The sequence below is a fragment of the Marmota flaviventris genome, chromosome 8 (genome assembly GCF_047511675.1).
Source record: "Marmota flaviventris isolate mMarFla1 chromosome 8, mMarFla1.hap1, whole genome shotgun sequence".
NCBI classification, from domain to species: Eukaryota; Metazoa; Chordata; class Mammalia; order Rodentia; family Sciuridae; genus Marmota; species Marmota flaviventris.
Window position 1 is genome coordinate 52003325 of NC_092505.1, and position 21609 is coordinate 52024933.

Genomic DNA, 21609 nt, shown 5'->3' on the forward strand with positions numbered 1-21609 from the left:
AAGGACATAATGAGCAATGGAGATAAATACTTATTATATTTGAATGTTTATCATTATTTAGAAATAACAGAAAAAAATAAAATTGAAACTATCCTAAAATGACTTAGTGGGGAAATGGTTAATGAAGTATAAATTATCCATACTTTGTAGTTTTATGTAACCATTGAAAATCATTCTGAAAATGACATGGGAAATGCTTAATATATAAATGAAAAAGTAATATGAAAGTGTACATATGCTCAGATATGCAAATAAAATGTTGGGGGTTATTTCAAATAGTTGTTTCAAACATTCTTGTATGTGGCTTTTGGTGACCCTACATATTGCCTTTCTTTGGGACAAATACGTAGGAAAGGACAGAATTGCTAGGTCATATGCATGTGTCCAGCTGTAATAGGTATAGTTAGCTTTCTGTATCCATGGGCTCCACATCTGTGTATTCACCCAATCATGGGCTGAAAATATTGAGGGGGATTCCATAAATTTGCAAAACACAAAACTTGAATTTGCTGTGTTTACTAAACATTACACTGAATCCATGCAAATGGGGTGATATGTGGGCATAATCTTCTGTAGCCTCCTACCATTTCACAGATCTTCAGTCTCTCTAGTGCTTGTTTGAGCATCATTTGCTTTCTATCTTCTTGTGTAATTGTAGATCTGTGATGGTTATGTGTGTATGCAGAGACATTTTTTCTCATTATTCCCTAAATTATACTGTATAACAACTATTTATTAAATAGCATTTACAGTGTATTCGGTATTAAGTAATCCAAACATTAATTTAAAGTTTATGGGAGAATGCTGAGGATGTAACTCAGTGGTACAGCATTTGCCTACATTGCAAGAGGCCCCAGGTTCCATCCCAGCACCCCTCAAAAAACAAAGTATATGGGAGGGTGTGCCTAGATTACGTGTAAACACTGCACTATTTTATAGAAGTGACTTTTGCATCCTCAGATTTTGGTCCTCTCCCAGGTCCTGGAACCAGTCCTTAATGGATACTTTTCCAAAGTATTTTTACCAATTTGCCTATCTCCAGTATACTTCATTTGCTACATATCCTTGTCTATGTTTTTAGCATGTTTGTTTGTTTTATTTTGTTTCATTTTAGCCATTCTGGTACATGGTAGAAATATTCCTTGTCATTTTAATTTGCATTTCCCTAATAGTAAATTTTTAAAGTAAATTTGAACGACTTTTTTCTATATTTTTTTGGCTATTCGAATACCTTCTTTGGTAAAGTGCCTTCAGGAAGTTTTGATGATGTTGTTTTATTTCTGGTTCTTTATTGTTGTTGTTGTTTGCTTGTTTGTTTTGTTGTTGTTAGTAATGGCAGTGCTGGGATTGAACCAAGGGATTCATGCTGCTAGGCAAAGCCCTCTTCCACTGAACTAAATCCCCAACCCAAAATTTATTTTTAATTGTCAGGGACGAAAAATCATGTTACCTTTCTAACAAATTCTCACACCATGATTATGATGATGGTAATCCAAGGCCCAGACTTTTTAATAGCAAGGTTTTATTATAAAGGAGCTAAATAAAAGAGTATTTGAAAGAGCCTGCAGATTTTGATTATTGAATAGCTTTTGGCAATCTTAAAGAGTTCCAGGTGAGTAGGTGAATCCAAAATAAAAAAGATATAATAAGAGATAATAGTATCTTTAAATTTCTATTATATAACATGTCAGATGCATTCAATGGTAGAATAGTAAAAATAAACCCCACAAGTATTTATTTACCTGTCTTCCATAATTATCTCAATTAATTTTTCTTCAGTACTCTTAACTTCCCGCTCTCCACTCCATTGCAATAACTAATTTTTCTTTCTTTTACAAATTAGAGACTATATAGTCTATAATCTCTAATTTGTAAATTTAAGATTTTTCTTTTTTTAATGTGACATTCCTACTTCTGGGAACGAATTTTAAGAAAATAGGACAGAGCTAGGTGTAGTTACGTACACCTGTAATCCCATGGCTTGGGAGGCTGAGGCAGGAGGATTGCGAGTTCAAAACCAACCTCTGCAATTTAGTGAGTCCTTAAGCAACTTAGTGAGACCCTGTCTCAAAATTTTAAAAAATGCTGGGATGTGGCTAAATGGTTAGTGCCCTTGGGTTCAATTCCCAGAAAGGGGTGAGGGGGAAGCGGACAGGACAGGTAAAAAGTTATAAAATGAAAGCATTTATAATTGTTGATGATTATAAAAACAAAACAGTTTAAGACATACTAAAATGTCTAAATAATAATAAATCCAATGTAATCTAATGTTTAAAAGGTTTAACCTTTAAAAGGTTTTTTTTGTAGACAGATACAATACCTTTATTTTATTAATTTATTTTTATATGTTGCTGAGGATTGAACCCAGTGCCTCACATATACTAGGCAAACACTCCATCACTGAACCAACCCAATATTATACACTTTTAAATAATTGTTTTGAAGTCTTTGTAGTAACATGAAAATAAATTTTTAAATGTAAGCTGAAAAATAAACACCATTTTATGTGTGTTTATCATATATTAGTCAATTCTACTTGCAATAACCATGATAAAGTTACAACTTGTCTTTTGTAAATTAGAATAATAGACTTACTTTTCACTATGATAGCAATTTAAAAACTTTTTTTTTTTCAAACCAAGAATTGTTGTTGTTGTTGTTGTTTTAACTTGAAATCTTAAGGATCTGCCATTTCTCTGTATGTGCCGATAGTGCTATTTGATTTTAAAAAGCCTACCTAGTAGGTGTTATGGCATAGCAAATATTTATCCTCGGACTTTTTCCTTGTCCTTAAATTTTTATTTTCTTTCCCTAACAGCAATTTAGGTTTACCTTTCATTAAAAACTTTTGTATACTTTTATAAATAAAAGTATACAAAAAAGCACATACATAAATAAAATTATTAGTCTTGAGTGGGTATAGTGCTGCACACCTGTAATCCCAGCAACTCAGGGAGGCTGGCTGAGGAATCTAAAAGTTCAAGGCCAGCTTGGAAATTTAGTGAGACCCTCAGCATCTTGGCAAAACCCTGACTTAAAATAAAAAATAAAAAGGGATAGAGTTAATAATGTGTTATTAATGTATGTTAATAATATCCCTGGGTTCAATCCCTAGTACCAAAAAAAAAGTTAGTCTCTTCTTTATTGAAGGAAGATATTTATTGAAAGAGTACATTTACATGTATAAGAAGAGTGCCTATTTAATGAAGTTATGAAATGGGGTCACTTTGAAAAGGAAAGATCAGGCAATTTTTTAATAGATATTTTGTTTTGAATGAATTTTTTTTCAATGTTTTACAAAGCATCTACTGTTAATTTTATTAAGGTGGAGTTTATAAGAAATACTGGTCTATTTTAAAATGTAATTCCCAACCTGTAGAATTCTCTTCCCTTTAACTTTTTATGAGACATTTAATTTGATATCTAAAATGCTTTTTATAATCTCAGAAATATAGATTTTCATTTCTCTTCAGCAACAAGAAAGAGACTATACTGAAAAACAAAATCTATTTTTAAATTACAAAGACATTTCTTCATTAATATGGGCAGCTATTTATTCAAATATAATTTGTCTCCTTTCCTGGTCCTTAACTGTTTCATAAACTAAATTCAGTGATGCCAAATATACTTTCTTTGTCATATTCTACTTGCTATTAATTATATAGATTTTGTTTGTAAAGTGTTGTATAAAAAATAGTGTTATCCTTAATTACAGGTATTTGCCCTTGCTGATTCTTATTTATTTGAAAAAAATTAAACTTCAGAAAATCAAAAATACTTTTTAAAACTTTATATCTCAACATTTTGTAATGTCACCATGTTTTATTTTAATAATTTGCTTTTATCAGTTTTTTATATTCGTGACACTGTGTTTTCTTTATTTTTTTCATTGTCCTGCAATTTCAGAGCATGTAACTTCTAATGCCAGCGATAGTGAAAGTAGTTACCGTAAGTGTTTTAAATTACTTGTTCTTTTGTTATCTGAAATACTACGCATTCTTTGGGTAGCCTTTTCCTTAACAGTGTCTTCTATAAACTGAAAATCAGATGTTTAATATTTTAAAATCAGGAAAAGCCAAGACAAATTATGTACTTGAAAAATAAAATTATACTACAGGTTCAGCATCTCTGATCCAAAAATGAAAGAAACTTTTCAGTACCAGTGTGATGATCAAAAACTTTATGACTCTGGAGCATTTTGGATTTCAGGTTTTCAGATTATGGATACTCAGCTTGTAACTTCTATGCAAATATTTCAAAACTTAAAAAAATAACCTTAAAATCTGAAACAAGCATTTGGGATAAGGAATATTCAGTGTATACATTAAATTAATTTCTGAAGTTTTAATATAATATTAAAAAGTAAATTTTCATCTGGTTAATTGGGACATTAACTTGTATTTTGATATTTTGTTTAGTAATTGTCTTTTTAACATAATGTTTTTTTAGTAACGCTAAATCATAACCAACTTTATTTCCTTTCTTACTCTGCCTCACCAGGAGTTATCTGGGTCTAGTCATTATTTATCACCACCTGTATGGTGAACATAAGAAGTAAGAAAGGAAAATTTTTAAACCATTGCTTAAAAAGTTATACTGTTTTCTTTCTTGGTGTTTTGTAGTATATTCTTGGTATTATTAAGTGAACTTTAGAAGCATGTCAAGTTTTTAAACAGATTGGGGCATGGGAGGAGGGGAAAGTACATAAATTACCAGTTGTAGCACCTTAAAAATTAAAATTGCTTTTTTAACTTCTTTTTTTTTTTTTTTACTGCTCTCTAACATGAAAGTAATCTTGATTACAGATGAGTATGGCTGCTCTAAAGGTCCATCCTGTTAATATCTATCACCAGTATTTTTTTCATGTTGACAATATATACTTTTAACCCTCATTTATTTAATTGACTATTTTTCTCTATATAAGAGTTACTTAATATTTTTTCTTTTTATTGTGGGCATGTGATTTCTTATATTTCAGTATTGTATTAACTTATAACTTGAACCCACTATAGAATAGTTAAGTGGCTTTCTAGACTCAAAAGAGGTAATGAAAGTATATACTGTCTCTTTCACCATTTGCATGAATTATTAAGGTGTGGAATATTCAAATTGCATGTTTTTGCTAGTATGTAAACTATGTTTTATATCTAGTTTTTATAATTCAGCTTATAAAATATCTGTTTAATATATTATAATAATGAAATTAAAACAAAAAAATGCATTTTAAAGTAGTAAAGAATATTAACCCAGTATGTGAACTTAAAAGACCTATAACTGTAGATGCACAGTATAAGTCAATGACAAAATTACTGGTAAAGTTTTTATAGAATCTTGATAAAAAGAAAATCTTCAAATACATTAACCAATTTTTGTTGCTTTTGTTAATAATGCTTGGATTCTGGTTTGTTTTCTATATGTGTGTTTTTGTTAGAAACTCCTAGAATTTTTAACTCTTTTTCTTTTCACTGAGTTCAGATATTAATTGCAGGCTCTTTTATTTAACATATTTCCTAAGAGCTAAACCTTTAATTTAACCTTCAGAAGCTTTAATTTCTAATGTGGTTTTAAGATCAAGGGAAAATGTATTTTGTTGGAAGGAAAGTATTTAGTTTTATCTAAAGTTATTCTTTAACTCACTTTAACTGATGTTTTTCAACTTTGAATTAAGGGTGGGCAATTTAGCTTAGTAGTAGAGCTAGCATGTATGCAGCCCCAGGTTCAATCTCCAACATCAAAAAATAAATAAAAAAGTAAAGAAATTGAAAAGTAGAATAATCAGTGAATTTTTTCATCAGTGAAATAGTGACAGTTTTACTGTTGTATTCAAAATTTTTAATTGTAAGATAGTTGTAATTATTTTTAAAATAAAATGCACTCTTAAATATTATAATTGGTAGACCCAGAAAAGGAGCACATTATTAATAGTAGAATAACAAAGATAGTCCTTGAATAAATAGCACATTTATATTTTGTTTTATATTTATCAAACTTGTTTTTATGACCTAATAATTTGTCTATTTTCAACAAAATCTTACAGTTAAGATATGATATAAAGTACCTTTTTCTACATCTTTGCCATTTTCTCAAGAAAGTTTTAATATTCATATAGTATCTATAAAGAATTAAATTAGCAAGTTATCATTCCAAATTAATCTGTGATTTAATTTCTGATAGGTGGTCAAGAAGAATATGTGTTGTCTTATGAACCAGTGAATCAACAAGAAGGTTTGTAAAGCCCATTGATGTTTTATAGTCTAATTTTTTTTTAATTTCTTAATTTGGAAAACAGTTCTGTCTCATGCCTTAAAAAATTGTTATATTAGAATTTTCATACGTTTTTAAATGTACATTTTAGTACATTTAGTACATTTTTACTATATGGATAGTGTAGAAATTTATTACATGAATTTTAGGAAACATGGTTTTAACTCACAGTATATTAGAAATAATATAAAGTTTATTATAAATATGATTTATATTAGCATTTTACTTCCTAAGCAACCTTCCATCATTCATAATAGCATCACTGTCCTTTCAATAAGCATTTCTTTTTATTAATCTTAGAAGCAATCTTTGACTTTTCTCTATTCCTTATCTTCCTCTTCCAGTCAGGTTCTAGTCCCTATTTATTCTACTTCTGTCATGTCTTTCTTATTAACGATTTCCTTTTCATCCCTCCTACCACAATAGTAGTTCTGATTCTCTAATCACTCCTTACAACCTATTATAAACATTTTATTAGATCATCTTTCTAAATCACTACTATGATTACATCACTTTGTACACTCAATTTCTGTTTTGCCCTTCTTTGCTCTGCTTCCATACAATTTCTGCTTCAAAAACCATCAGTAGCCAGGCACAGTTGCACATGTCTATAATCCCATCTACTCGGGAGCCTGAGATAGGAGGATCATAAGTTCAAAGCCAGCCTTGGCAATTTAGCGGGACCCTGTCTCAAAATAAAAATTTTAAAGGAGGCTGGAGATGTAGGTCAGTGGTAGAGCACCCCTAGATTCAATCCCCAGTACCACAAAATTAATAGGATTTTAAAAATCAGTAAAACACTTTTTTCCTCATTTATAATGACATAATATTAGCAATATATGGAAACATCTCCTAAAAATGCTAAATTTAATTTGGTTGACTTATAGCAGGAAATTGAGTCAAGTTGAAGAGCTTTTTTTTTCCAGGTTTTTTTTTTATTTTAATTAGTTACACATGACAATACAATGATCTTGACATATCATACATTTGAATCAGATGGGGTATAATTTCTCATTTTTCTGAGTGTCCAGGTTGCAGAATCACATTGGTCATACAGTCACATATATACCCACAGCAATAATAATGTCTATTTTATTCTACTGTCCTTCCTTCCCCCCCTTCCCTTCCCCTCCCCTCCCCTCTTACCACTTCTCTCTACCCAATCTAATGTGACACAGTTCTTTTTTTTTTCCCCTTACATCATACATGTATTCTGTATAACCATAAGGGTCTCCTTCCATCTTCCGTGCAATTCCCCTTCTCCCTCCCTTTCCCTCCCACCTCTCTTCCCTATTTAGTGGTAATCTTCTTCTCATGCTCTTCCTCCCTACCCCATTTTGAGTCATCCCCCTTATATCAGAGAAGACATTCAGCCTTTGTTTTTTAGGGATTGGCTAACTTCACTTAGCATAATATGCTCCGATGCCATCCATTTCCCTGCAAATGCCATGATATTGTTATTTTTTAGTGCTGAGTAATATTCCATTGTGTATAAATGCCACGTTTTTTTTTATCCGTTCATTCATTGAAGGGCATCTGGGTTGGCTCCATAGTGTAGCTATTGTGAATTGTGCTGCTGTAAACATTGATGTGGCTGTGTCCCTGTAGTATGCTGTTTTTAAGTCTTTTTGGTATAGTCTGAGAAGAGGACTAGCTGGGTCAAATGGTGGTTCCATTCCCAGCTTTCCAAGGAATTTCCATACTGCTTTCCAAATTGGCTACACCAATTTGCAGTCCCACCAGCAATGTATGAGTGTACCTTTTTCCCCGCATCCTCGCCAGCACTTGTTGTTGTTTGACTTCATAATGACTGCTATTCTTACTGGAGTGAGATGGTATCTTAGAGTAATTTTAATTTGCCTTTCTCTGATTGCTAGAGATGGTGAGCATTTTTTCGTGTATTTGTTGATTGATCTTAATAAAGGTTTATGAAATAGCAAATTAGTCAACTTGGTTGATGGTACAGTGGTATAGTAAAAGAAGAAAAATATTTTTCAGGACAATTCAGGATATTTTTGGTCTCCGTTGAAATAAAATACATTAATGTTTGTTGAGTGTTTATTCCTTTTAACATATAGTTTGTCTTTATAGTTAATTATACTCGACCAGTTATCATATTGGGACCTATGAAAGACAGAATAAACGATGACTTGATATCAGAATTTCCTGACAAATTTGGATCCTGTGTTCCTCGTGAGTAACCAAAATAAAACTCTTAATTATTGTTCTAACATTGTCTGTCACTGTGTAATAAAAGTAAACATAATTATTTTTAATGATTTGTAGTTATTTTATCAATTATTTCTCTGTCCTCTGTATTATTTTATTTTTTCCAATTTAAATTAATGTCTGTTGTGTTAAAGTTTACAAAGTAATGATTTAAATAAAAAATGGATTTATTGTGTTTTTAATATTAAACACCTCCCCAAGCTCTTTTTCTATTAAAGATACAACCAGACCAAAACGAGATTATGAGGTAGACGGCAGAGATTATCATTTTGTGACTTCAAGAGAGCAGATGGAAAAAGATATCCAGGAACATAAATTCATTGAAGCTGGCCAGTATAACAACCATCTTTATGGAACAAGTGTTCAGTCTGTGCGAGAAGTAGCAGAAAAGGTGAGCATCAAAGTAATTCCAGAATATAGTTTCTAATCCGGTGTGCCTTTGACAGTATTAAAGAGTGATAGGATAGAACTTTTGCTTCATATGTTTGGAGAACATAAAATAGATGAATTATGATTTATTCATATATTGGGATACAGCAACTAGAATGAATAAACTAATAACTAATATACCCACTAGTTAAGTGCATCCACATTGGTAAATCTAAGAATTATAATAGTGAATTGTAGAAGGAATTAGTAAAGATAAAAGCAAAAAGTGTTGATCCCCAGTGATACAGAGAAAAGCAAAAAGCAATTAGTAGAAAACCAGAACAGTAGAGCCAATAAACTGACAAGCTGATTCTATGACAGGGTTGGGGGGATAAGGAAGCTCAGACAAAACTGTCAGCTAACTGATTAAGAAAAAAGGAAGGAAGCACAAATAAGAAAAACTTAAAATGACAAGGGGAAATAAACATAAACCAAGACTTTTTTTTTTGAACTGACTTTTTATACAAATAAATTTTATACAAATTAAAAATCTTTTTAAAGAGAAATTGCAAATTGCCAAAATGTAATACATACAAAAACAAAAACAGGCATAGAAGAAACAAGTAATTAAAGGATCTTCTAGCAAAAATGAGCATTAGGCCCAGATTGTAATTTTTATCAAACATTTAAGATCAAATATTCCCAGTGTTGCTTAAGCAATTACAGAGACTAAATAGAGAATCTTGGACTTTAAATTGCAAAAAAAAAAAAAGAGAGAGAGAGAGAAAAAAAACCTTTCCAAATTATTTTGTTAAGTGAGATTGAAAAACCTGACAAAGATTGTACCAAAAAAAAAAATTCTAGCCCAGTGACATGAATGTCAGTGCATAAAGTTTAATGATTAATTAGTAAACAATCCAACACCACTTTCAAAAAGTACTGATCATGACTGAATACAATTTATTTTAGTAAATGCAAAGATAATTTGGTATTAGACAATATATTACAAACTAAAGAAAAAATTATTATCTTTGCAAAAAAAGACATTTGATAGAATTAAGTACTCAAGGTGTAGAAACTAATGAATAACTCATTAACATTGTGTTTATGCCAAAAAGTAGCTTCCCAACCAAACTCAGAGGCAAGACATGCCCACTCTCTACTGTTTAACACTGTGTTCGGAATTTTAGCCAAGGAAGCTAAACAAAACAATGAACTAAAAAAAAGATAAAGCTGTTTACAAGATGTGTGTGTATGTGTGTGTATGTAAATATATATGTATGTATATATGTATATGTATATATATGTATGTATATGTATATACATACATATATATGGTATATATGCATATATATGCATATATATAAACATATTTGTAAACAGCTTTATCTTTTTTTAGTATATGTATGTATGTGTGTGTGTGTATACACACAGAAAAACCCAAAGGAATTTATATATAAACTATATATACTATAAAAGAACTTAGTGAAGTAGATATTAAATACAATTAACAAATAATCAGTGGCCTTCACCAGTCACAAAAGTACCTACTCTGATTTTATTAATTAAGTTTGGAACAGTAAAAGTTCATGTGTGTTCCCAGAAATCACTCCCTTTCAGTTACTACCTCCCTTCTGAAAAGTAAGTGCTATCGTGACTTAATTCATCATCAATTAATTTTTCCAGGTTTTAAACTTTATAAAGTGGACCTATGTTGTTTACATTATTTTTTACCTGGCTTCTTTGGCTTTAGAAGAGAATACAAGGTGGTTCTGTGGTGCTGGTAATATTTTGTTTTATGATCTGTGTAACCAGATGCTGGTTACATAGGTGCATTCATTTTATGGCTATACACATGATTTGGGTATTGTTCTATATTTTTAATTATAGATAAATTAAAATAGTAAAAAAAAAGTAGTGAATTGAATTAGTCAGTTTTGCATTACTATAATGAAATACATGAGACAATTAACCTTATAAAGAGAAAAAATTTATTAAGTTCATAGTTGTGGAGGTTCAGAATCCAAGATCAGGCAACCCCATTGGTTTGGCATCTGGTAAGGGCAGATTGTAGCACATCATGGCAGGAATGTGTATGTTGATTAAGCAGTCACATTTCAAGAATATGTGTAGGGTCCCAAGTTCCTTTTGAAGCATACCCCCATCCCCACCTGTGACGAAAGTCCTCTCCTAAAAGGGTTCACAGCACATCCCAACACTGCCACTGTGGGGACCAGGCCTTTACTTATGGACCTTTGGGAGACATTTATCCAAACAATAGCATGAATATATCATTTATACAAATTTTTAAATCATAGGATAGTCTGTATGATTTATGGATTTCATGTTTACTAAACATTAAAACACAATGGAAATAGTACATACACAGACAGCTACTATTAGAGTAGTTTCCCTTTGTTTTTTGTTTGTTTGGGGGGCTTATTGCTCCCCCCACCCCCACCCCCACCACACACCATTTCTTGTTACCAGGGATTGAACCCAGGGGGCACTTTAGCACTGAGCTAAACCCCCAGACCATTTTATTTTTTGAGACAGGGTCTTGCTAAATTGCCTTAAACTACCCTTAAACTTATGATCCTCTTGCCTCAGCCTCCCTAGATGCTGGGTTTACAGGTATGTACCACTGCACCCAGCTAGTAGTTTTCCTTTGAAAGAAGAGAAAATAGTTGGAGTTGTAACTGTTTTGGAATATCTTTCCTTTGAATTCTCATTTAAAATTTACAAACCACACCCTTAGCCTAACTAAAAGACAAATAATAACACTTCAAATTAGTGAGAAATATAAAAGTAAACACCAAATTCCAGTGGAATATTTTTGAGGCAAACTTTGTAGAAAGCAAAAGCAGTCTGGAGGAATAAAATGCATGGAAGAGAAAAAAGAAGAGGAAACAGTGAACCTCAGATTGATCTGAAATCCCTTCACAAAGAGAAAGTCTACTATAAGTTAAAATTACCAAAAAAAAAAAAAAAAAGCCCTGCAAATTCACAGTAGGTAAAAGATCTAAAAGCACAGAAAGGACTCAAAAGGTGATAGTTTGGGTAAGGCAGCTCTTCAGCAGAGAAAAGAATAAAAAGGGAGGGTTTCCTTGACATACAACTGATGATATACATACAGCAAAGACAAAAATAATAAAGATGTGAAGACCTAAACACCATACATATTCAATGTGAAATGTTACATTCAGGTAATAGAAAATATACCTTTTTAAGCATTTAAGGAAGATTCAACAAGAAAAATGATCATATATAGGTTCCAAAGAAAATATTAAGACATTCCGTAAAATAAATTTTATAAGAGTCTTGATGACAATTTATACTAAAGCTGTAAATTATTAGAAAATGAAAACCAAAAAGTCCTATTCAACTGGAAACTTTCTAACAAAAAAAAAAATGGAAAGGAAGAAATACTTCTCAACTGATTCTGTGAGTCATTCTTAGATTTATAAACTTAAAAATACATTATCAAAAAAAGAAAGTAGAATCTGTCCACTTTTTTAAAATTTACCATTTGAAAAAATAAGTGGTAGAATAATGATTAATAGTGGTTGGGAAGAGGTAAGGGGAAAGAAAGGTTGGACTTGATCTGTGCAAGCTGTAATCATATATGGAAATGTCCCACCCCCATTGATATGTACAAAAAATACATGTCAATCAAAAATTTAAAATAATGGATTGCATGACTCAATCTGATTTAGATATCAGTTCTGTTCAAATTGAGCTTCTAAGTTCAGTACAACCCCAGTCAAAATCCAAATAGACTCCTTTTTAAATTGATCTACTAATTCTAAAATCTATATGGAAAATGCAGAAAAACTTAGAATAGCCAAAATAATTATGAAAAAATAAAGTGAAAGGACTCACAGAACTTGATTTTGAGATTTATTAAGAAAACAGTAACCATAACAATGTGATATTGATATGAAGATAGCATGTATATCAAGGAAATAAACCAGGGTGTTGGTGCCCAACTGTAATTCCTGCTACATGGGAAGCTGAGGCAAGAGAATCACTTGAGCCCAGAAGGCCAGACTCTTATCTCCCCCACCAAAAATTTATTTATTTATTTATTCATTCATTCATTTATACATTCATTCCTGGCACAGACCAACGTAAGGACATATGGACCTACAAATTCTGTAGAGAAACAGTCTTTCAATAAGTGGTATGTAAACAATTGATTAGTTGTATCTCGGCTGTATATAAAAATAATTCAAAATGGATCATAGATCTAAATCCTAAAAAAGAATACTACATAACTAGGAGAAATGTTTTTCAATCCTGTGCCTGTTTTTTTTAAATTAATATACCATATATAGATAAAGAACTCTTATAACACAACAATAAAGACAAGAAACCCAGTTTTAAAAGGGCAAAGGATTTGAGTAGACATTTCTTCAAAGGTATACAAATGTCCAAAAAGCACATGAAAAGATGCTCAATATCATCAGTCCTTAGAAAAATGTAAACTGAAACCACCATGCTTACCCGTTAGAATGGCTAAATTTTTAAAACTGACCATATCAAGTTTTGGCAAAGATACGGAGCAACTGAAACTTTCCTACTCTTCAGTGAAAATATAAAATAGTGCAACCACTTTGAAAAACAGTTTAAATATATACCTAACATATAATCTATTTCCCAATGTTTACCTAAGAAAAAAGAAAGCATGTATTCATAAAGATTTATACACAAATGGTCATAGCAGCTCTTTGTAATAGACAAAACTGGAAATAACCAAAATGTTGCTCAGCCTATGAATGGATAAAGTGTCATATGGGGTTGGGGTTGTGGCTCAGTGATAGAGACTTGCCTAGCATGTGTGGGGCACTGGGTTCAGTCCTCAGCACCACATATAAATAAATAAATAAAGGTCCATTGACGACTAAAAAAAATTGTAAGTGTATTATTTACAGGCAATGAAATACTAACTCAGCAATAAAAGAATTAAACTATTGATAAACATAGCATATCAAATAATCCTGCTTACTAAAAGAAGTCAGACAAATACATACTGGATAATTCTACTTAGGTAATGTTCTAGAAATTTCAAACTATACTACCAAAAAGGAGACTAGTAGTTGCTCGAAGAGAGTTAGGGAGAGATTACAAAGCTATGAGGAGCCAGGCGCAATGGCTCATGCCTCTAATCCCAGCAACTCGGGAGGCTTAGGCAGAAATATCACCAATTCAAAGCCAGCCTTAGCAACTTAGCAAGGCCCTGAGCAACTCGGCAAGCTCTTGTTTCTAAATAAAATATTTTTGAAAGGGCTGGGGATGTGGCTCGGTGACTAAGAGCCTCTGTGTTCAATCCCCTGAAACAAAAACAAAAAATAAAGCTATGAGGAAACGTTTGTTGGGTCATAGATAGTTTATCACTTTGATTCTGGGGGTGATTTTAGAGTGTATACACGTTTATCAAATTGTATATTTGAAATATATGCAGGTTATTGAGTGTCATTATGCCTTAAGCTGTTTTACGATAAATTAAGTCCTGAGCTTTGGGGGGAATTTTTACATCCTTTCTGAATTACTTAAATATTTTTTTGTCAGTGGCATATTCTTTTTATTATAATAATTAATAAAGTTTTTTTAATTAACCAAGAGAAGAGAAAAACATAAGATCTTTAGAAACTAACACAACAAACAAACCACTAGTGACCTGATTTTTTTAAAAGAAAAATCAATAATAAAAACAGGAATACAGGAAAGAAATAATCATTGAAACATTATGAAATCATAAAAGACTACTTTGTACATTTGTATGGAAATAAATTTGAAAGCTTAGATAACATAGACTAATTTCCTTAGGAAAATGCAGTTTACCAGAATTGACCTATTAGAGATAGAAAGAAAAAAAAATATTTGAGCTTCATGTTAGTAGTGCTCAAAAGTTTCAAATTTTGAATTTTCAGATTAGGGATGCTCAACCTGTAAATATTTTAGTTGACAAACCCTAATGTCATATTACAGATAGTATAGTATACCTGGATAATGATACATAATCAGTTATAAAATTTACTTTGTAAAATAAATTATAAAGCTATTATAAAATAAGACTCATGAAATGGAACACTAGGCTGAGCACTGTGACACACACCTATAATCCCAGCAGCTGGGGAGACTGAGGCAGGAAGATAGTTCAAAGACAGCTTCAGCAACTTAGCAAGACCCTGTCTCTAAATAAAAATTAGAAAGGGCTGGGATTGTTGCCTAGTGGTTAAGCACCCCTGGGTTCAATCCCTGATAACAAAATAAATAAATAAATAAAAACACTAGAGTAAAGCATAAATTAATGTGGAAATTAGTAGCCTTCAGATACATGAACAATAATCAATAAGAAGATATGACAGAGAAAAACCCACTTACAATCTAAGAAATGGTATGTAATATATTTGGTAAACATAATATTATACATGCATACTTATTATATAACGAAGTAATATAAACAGTGCTGGGGTTGTGGCTCAGCGATAGAGCACTCACCTCACATGTGCGAGATCCTGGGTTCGATCCTCAGCACCACATAAAAATAATTAAGTGAAATAAAGGTATTGTGTCCAACTACAACTAAAAAATATTTAACAAAAAAAAAAAACTCAGAAATATAGAGATTGGTTAGTATGTTTTACAAAGAGAAAAATGAATAAGATGGATGTATGGATGACTAGTTAGTAGTTTTAAATCCTTAAACCTATTAAGCCTAAGTCTTCAGTTCTGAAACTGTTTCGACAAACTTGATATGCATACATTAAAATAAGTTGAAAATCATAGTCTAGAGCTTATGTATCTTTAATTTTTTTATTATTATTAATAACAAAAATACAGGTTGTTCTACAAATAGGACACTGGAATATTATAGTATCCTTTACATATGTATATAAGTCATCTTTTCAATAGGATGTTGAACAAATATGATATGTGAAACAATGGGACAAAATGGGTTATCAGAAGATAAGGCATTTCCAATATGATGAGAAGACAAGAATGACCAATATCTTCACTAGTACTCAATATCATGCTTGAGGTATTGAGTCATTGCTGTTAGAGAAACCAATTAGAAGCATAAAAATTGGAAAAGCTATATAACTATTTTCAGATAATATAGTATACCTGGAAAACCACACAAAATGTAAAATTTACTTTGTAAAACAAACAATAAAGCCATTATAAAAATTAAACATTATAAAATAAAAGTAGTACAATAACCATCAATTAATAAAATTAATATGTAGAAGTTAGCAGCCTTCAGATACATGAGCAATAACCAATTAGAAAATATGATAAAAGCCCATTTATACTATAAGAAATAGTATATAAAATACTTAGTAAACCTAAGAAATATGCAGAGATTGAATGAGAAAACACATAAAATATTCCTGGAAGACACAAAATGAGACTTGAACAATTGGAACAATTTAACAATTGGAAAGACCAAAGTAAATTTATATATAAACACAATAAAAATACCTATCACCTTTTTTATGGGGCTAGAGAAGTCAAATTAAAGTTCATATGTGAAGCCAGGACAAAAAGGAAAGCTACAAAAATTCTAGCCCTACTAGATGCTAAAGAATTTTATCCCACCTTTTTAATTAAAATAATAATCTGTGACACATGCATAGACAAACAGAACAGTAGAACAGAAAAAAAAAAAAAAAAAAAAAAACAGCCCAGAGAAGACCCAAGTGCATATAGAAACACAATATCTGATAAAGGTGTCTTCTCGAGTCACTGAGGCTTTTAATAATGGGCTTTTTAATAAATGGTGATGAGACACCTGGAAAAAAAACATTAAAATTATAGATCCATACCTCACCCTGTACATGAAAATTAGCTGTACTATAGTTGAGAACAGAAAACACAGCCTGGTCAGAGGAAAGTTGGTTTTTTGTTGTTTTTCTTTTAGGCATGAATCAAAATTAGATATAATAGCTAGGTGGGCACGGTGGCACATGCTAGTAATCCTGGCAGCTCAGAGACTGAGGTGGAAGAATCGTGAGTTCAAAGCCAGACTCAGCAACTTAAGTGAAGCCTGTCTAAATAAAATAAATAAATAAAATAAATTTTTAAAAAGGGCCTGTCTAAATAAAATACAAAAAAGGGCTGCATATATGGCTCAGTGGTTAAGTGCCCCTGGGTTCAATCCCTAGTATCCCCTCCCCCTGCAAAATTTGATGTAATAAAAGGTCAAACATTTTAAGTGATCGATTTGACCACTTAAAATGTTTTTTTAACTTTTTCATGTCCTAAAAGCATTTTCAAAACTTTTGGAAAACACCATTAACAAGGTCAGAAAACATGCAAGAAAAAATACATGAATAGAGTAGACCCCCACTTTTTCTTAGTTGTACTGTCTAGTTTCAGTTATCTGTAGTCAACCTAGATATAAAAATATTAAATAGAAGATTCTAAAAAATAAACAATTCAAAAGTTTAGATTGGGCACCATTCTGAATAGCATGATGAAATCTATCTCTTTTCCATTATATTCACACTGTTTACACCATCTACCTGATAGTCACTTAATAGCCATCTAGGTTATAGATTAGCTGTTGTGGTATCACAGTGCTTATATTCAGTAACCCTTATTTGTGGGGCTGGGAATCTGGTTCAGTGGTACAGTGCTAGCCTAACCTGTATGAGACCCTGTGTTAGATCCCTAGCATCACCACCCCCCCAAAAAAAAAATTAACCCTTATTTTGCTTAATGGCCCCAGAACAAAAAGTACTTATGCTGGCAATTAGTATATGCCAAAGATAAGCTGTAATGTGCTTGAAGTGAAAGTTCTGAACTTAAAAAAAAATATCTTATGCTGTGGTTGCTAATATCTGTATGGTGAGAACATAATCTATCCATATACTTGTGCAAAAGGAAAAAGAAATTCTTTCTAGTCTTGCTGTCATGCCACAAACTATAAAAGTTATGGCTACAGTGCATGGTAAGTGCTTAGTTAAGATGAAAAAGGCATTCAATTGTGGATGTACATACAGGAAAAGACAGAATATATAGGGTTTAATACTGTCCATAATTTCAGGCATCTACTAGGAGTTTTGGAACATATCTTCTGCAATAAGTGGTGACTACTCTACAAAAATAAGATATAAAAATGGCCTTTAAACATATGAAATGATACCCAATCTTAATCATTATTAAAGAAATATAAATTAAAACTACACTAAATTCCATTATTCACCTATCCAATAGCATGGGTATATGAAAACATGTTTTCTTAGTGAACCTGAGAAGAAACAGCTTTCATTACTATTGGAAATGCATAGTAGTACAACCTTTTGGAGGGGAATTTGGCAATCCCTGGCAAAACCACAGCACTTCTAGTAATTTATCCCAGAAACACACCTAGCGATATAAAAATACATCTGCAAAAGAGTTTTCATTGAAGCATTGTTTATAATTAAAATACAGAAACCATCTAAATCCCAGAGATAAGAAGAATGATTGAATAATCAACTTCATATCCATATAATAGAGTTTTCTGAAAATAATAATAATAATAAAGAGGGTATCTATGAACTGATATTCAACATGCCAAAAAGATGAAGTATGCATGTCATGGTACCCAAAAAAGGAAAATATGAGAGCATACATACATTTACTCAGTTGTATGAAAACACAGGAAGGACAAGTCAGAACCTAATGAGATTTATTAACTACAAAGAGGGAAAGGATGGGGAAAGGAGAATGTGGTAGAAGAGATTGGAAGTATGACATTCTCTTGAGTATACATTTTTGTATAATTTTGATTGTAAGAACTAAGTTAATATTTGAACACTGATACAAATGATGGTAAAAACTGACTATAACACGTAGGATAAAATAAGAATTCAGCAGTCTATAATGGCATAAACAAATACATGAATAAATAAAAGGATGGAACGGAAAGCTTTGCCTTGCATTAGGATGTCTACTATTCCTAATGAAATTAGGAAGTTTTGAAAAATACCATGATTTCAGGCCAGAATCATCAGGCATGCTAAAATTAATGAGTGAAAATTTTATGAGAAACAGGGTTCTTACATACCCCAAAATATCTTCCCTCAAAATACATACCAGTTACAAAGGCAAAATCATTTTACAGTAGAGAAAACTGACAGATAAAAACATTAAAAAGTGATAAAATGATGATCACTAGCAGTGGAACAAATAGATATCATGTGCCTCCCTCATATGATGGACTGAGAGGGACACAACATCATACTTGAAGTACTCCTACCAAAAAAACCTGTGACCTCCATCTGATAGTGAGGAATAGGCTGTGACCCATATTGAGGCATACTCTATGAAATTAAATGTTCTATACTCTTCAAAAATACCAAAGTCAAGAAAGATAAAGACTAAGGAACTATGCCAGACTGATGGAGACTAAGGAGATATTTCAACTAAATGCAATATGTAATCCTGGATTGGATCCTAAACCAGGAATTTTTTTCCCACTTATACAGTAAAGGGATATTAGACAGTGAAGTAGAAATACACTATGATATATATGTAAGAGATGCCACTATTTATAGGAAATATGGGATAAAAGAGCACTATGTCTATAATTTACTCTCAAACTGTTATGTACATGTACAGAGAAAATAAAGCAAAAATGATAAAATGTTAATATTTCAATGTCAAGATTTTTAAATTTTTAAGCAATCATAAAATGTTAATATTCATTGAAAATATAATGGGTACATTATGTCTATTATTTTTCTATATGTTTGAAGTATTTCACAATATTAAATTTTTTAATGTGCCTAAGTTGAAATTATCATTTATTGACATGAACTCTTTAAATTAGATTTTTTTTTTCTATTTTAGGGAAAACACTGTATACTTGATGTGTCTGGAAATGCTATAAAAAGATTACAGATTGCACAACTTTACCCAATATCCATTTTTATTAAACCCAAATCCATGGACAATATCATGTAAGTATAAATATCTAAAGTATAGCCTCTAAATACAAATCTAGTCACTATTGAGTAATTTATTTACCTTCCCTGCATCTCAATTTCTCTGTCTATAAAATTGGGACAATAATAGTATGTATACTCACTTCATGAGGTGTTTTGAAGATTAAATAAGCACTGTGATATTTATCTTCACTGTTATCATCATCTTTAATAATACTGAAGTAGAAGGTAACAGATATAGAATTGTAAATAAAGAATGTGTTTACAAAAATAGAATCTAAACAAAAATTAAGAAAGGGCAAATAAAAACAGAGCATTTGAGGCAAAAGAACAGAGAAAGTTAAGATGGTATAAATGAACCCCAATATTTCAATAATCCCTATTGTTTGTCTGATGTCAGTTCATTTCCATACTAAATGGTAGATGAAATTTTCTAAAATGCAAAATTTGTCAGATTGGATAAGGAAAAAATGAACATAAGTCACCTTTATAAGAAACACCTTGAATTTTAGGTTCTAGAAAGGTGGAAAATAAAATGATATACCATGCAAACATTAACCAAAAGTAGGCTGGATTTATATTGCTGTCAAAGCATATTTTAAGAAATGAATTATTACTAGAGATAAAGTTTAATAAACATTTAATAAATGTTTATTTAAAAAATTCCACCAGGAAAATTTATTCATACCTTTTTGCACTTAATGACAATTCAAAATAGATGAAGCACAATTTGACAGTTTGTTCCCCTGTGCGGGGGAGCAAAATATAACTCCAAAATAATGAAAGAATTTATCACATCTGTCATGAAACAGTCAGTTAAAAAAATATTAATAAATTAGGTTATAGAATAACACAAATTTAAATCTTTCTGGCAGGGCTGGGGAATGTGGCTCAGTGGTAGAGTACTTGCCTAGCATGCACAGGGTCCTGGTTCAATTGTCAGCACTGCAAAAACATATTTAAAACTTTCTGATGTACATTAAACACTGTATTCAACATCTACAAAATATCCATTGATTTCAAGTACATGGGAAACAATTACCCAAACTAATTATCTCCTGGATCACAGGTTTTAAGTGATTGAAAACAAATATCTGCTGATAATGAAATTAAATGAGAAATCAGTAATAAAAAGATGATCAGACAATCCTCATATATTTAGAAACTAAGCATTATACTTCGGAATGAGCTAAAGAAGAAATCAGAATAAATTAATACATGTTTTGAACTAAATAGTAGTGAAGTTGCCCAATAAATAAATTTGAAGGTTGTTATGGCCTTGCTGAAGGGCTGAAAGAACATTACAAAGCCTTAAATATTAAAAATGTTGAAAATTGGGCTGGTGTTGTGGCTCAGTGGTAGAGTGCTTGCCTAGCATGTGTGAAGCACTGGGTTTGATTCTCAGCACCACATATAAATAAATAAAGTCCATTGACAACTAAAAAGATTTTTTAAAAATCAAATATTAGAGGGAAAATGCTAAAATCTGAACTCTTTTGTGGTACTAGGGATTGAACCTAAGGGCACTCTACCACTGAGTAATATCCCCATCCCTTTTTTTTTCTTTGTTTTTTGAGACATGATCTCTCAAACTTGATATTCAAACTTGATTTTCTCCTTCCTCAGCCTCCCCAGTCACTGGGATTACAGACATGTACCACCATGACTAGGTATAAATTTAAACTCTTCAGAAATTAGAAAAATTTCAGTTAAAGAAGGTAGAAAGATTAGAAATTAATGAAATAGAAAACCTACATATATTTGAGAGGATAAATAATGCCAAACATGTTTTCTTTGGAATACAATA

At 31.4% G+C, this 21609-nt stretch overlaps 1 protein-coding gene across 8 annotated transcripts in view; it reads left to right on the plus strand.

Moving 5' to 3' along the window:
* The window catches only part of Dlg1 (discs large MAGUK scaffold protein 1), a 267031-nt gene that overhangs the window by 235726 nt on the left and 9696 nt on the right, over positions 1-21609 (plus strand). For all 8 annotated transcript variants that reach the window (XM_071615213.1, XM_027935952.2, XM_027935953.2 and 5 more), the window contains 5 exons: positions 3907-3948; positions 6175-6225; positions 8356-8457; positions 8712-8884; positions 19708-19817. In XM_071615213.1, the coding sequence (XP_071471314.1) occupies positions 3907-3948; positions 6175-6225; positions 8356-8457; positions 8712-8884; positions 19708-19817 (478 nt within the window). The remainder of the gene's footprint in view (positions 1-3906; positions 3949-6174; positions 6226-8355; positions 8458-8711; positions 8885-19707; positions 19818-21609) is intronic.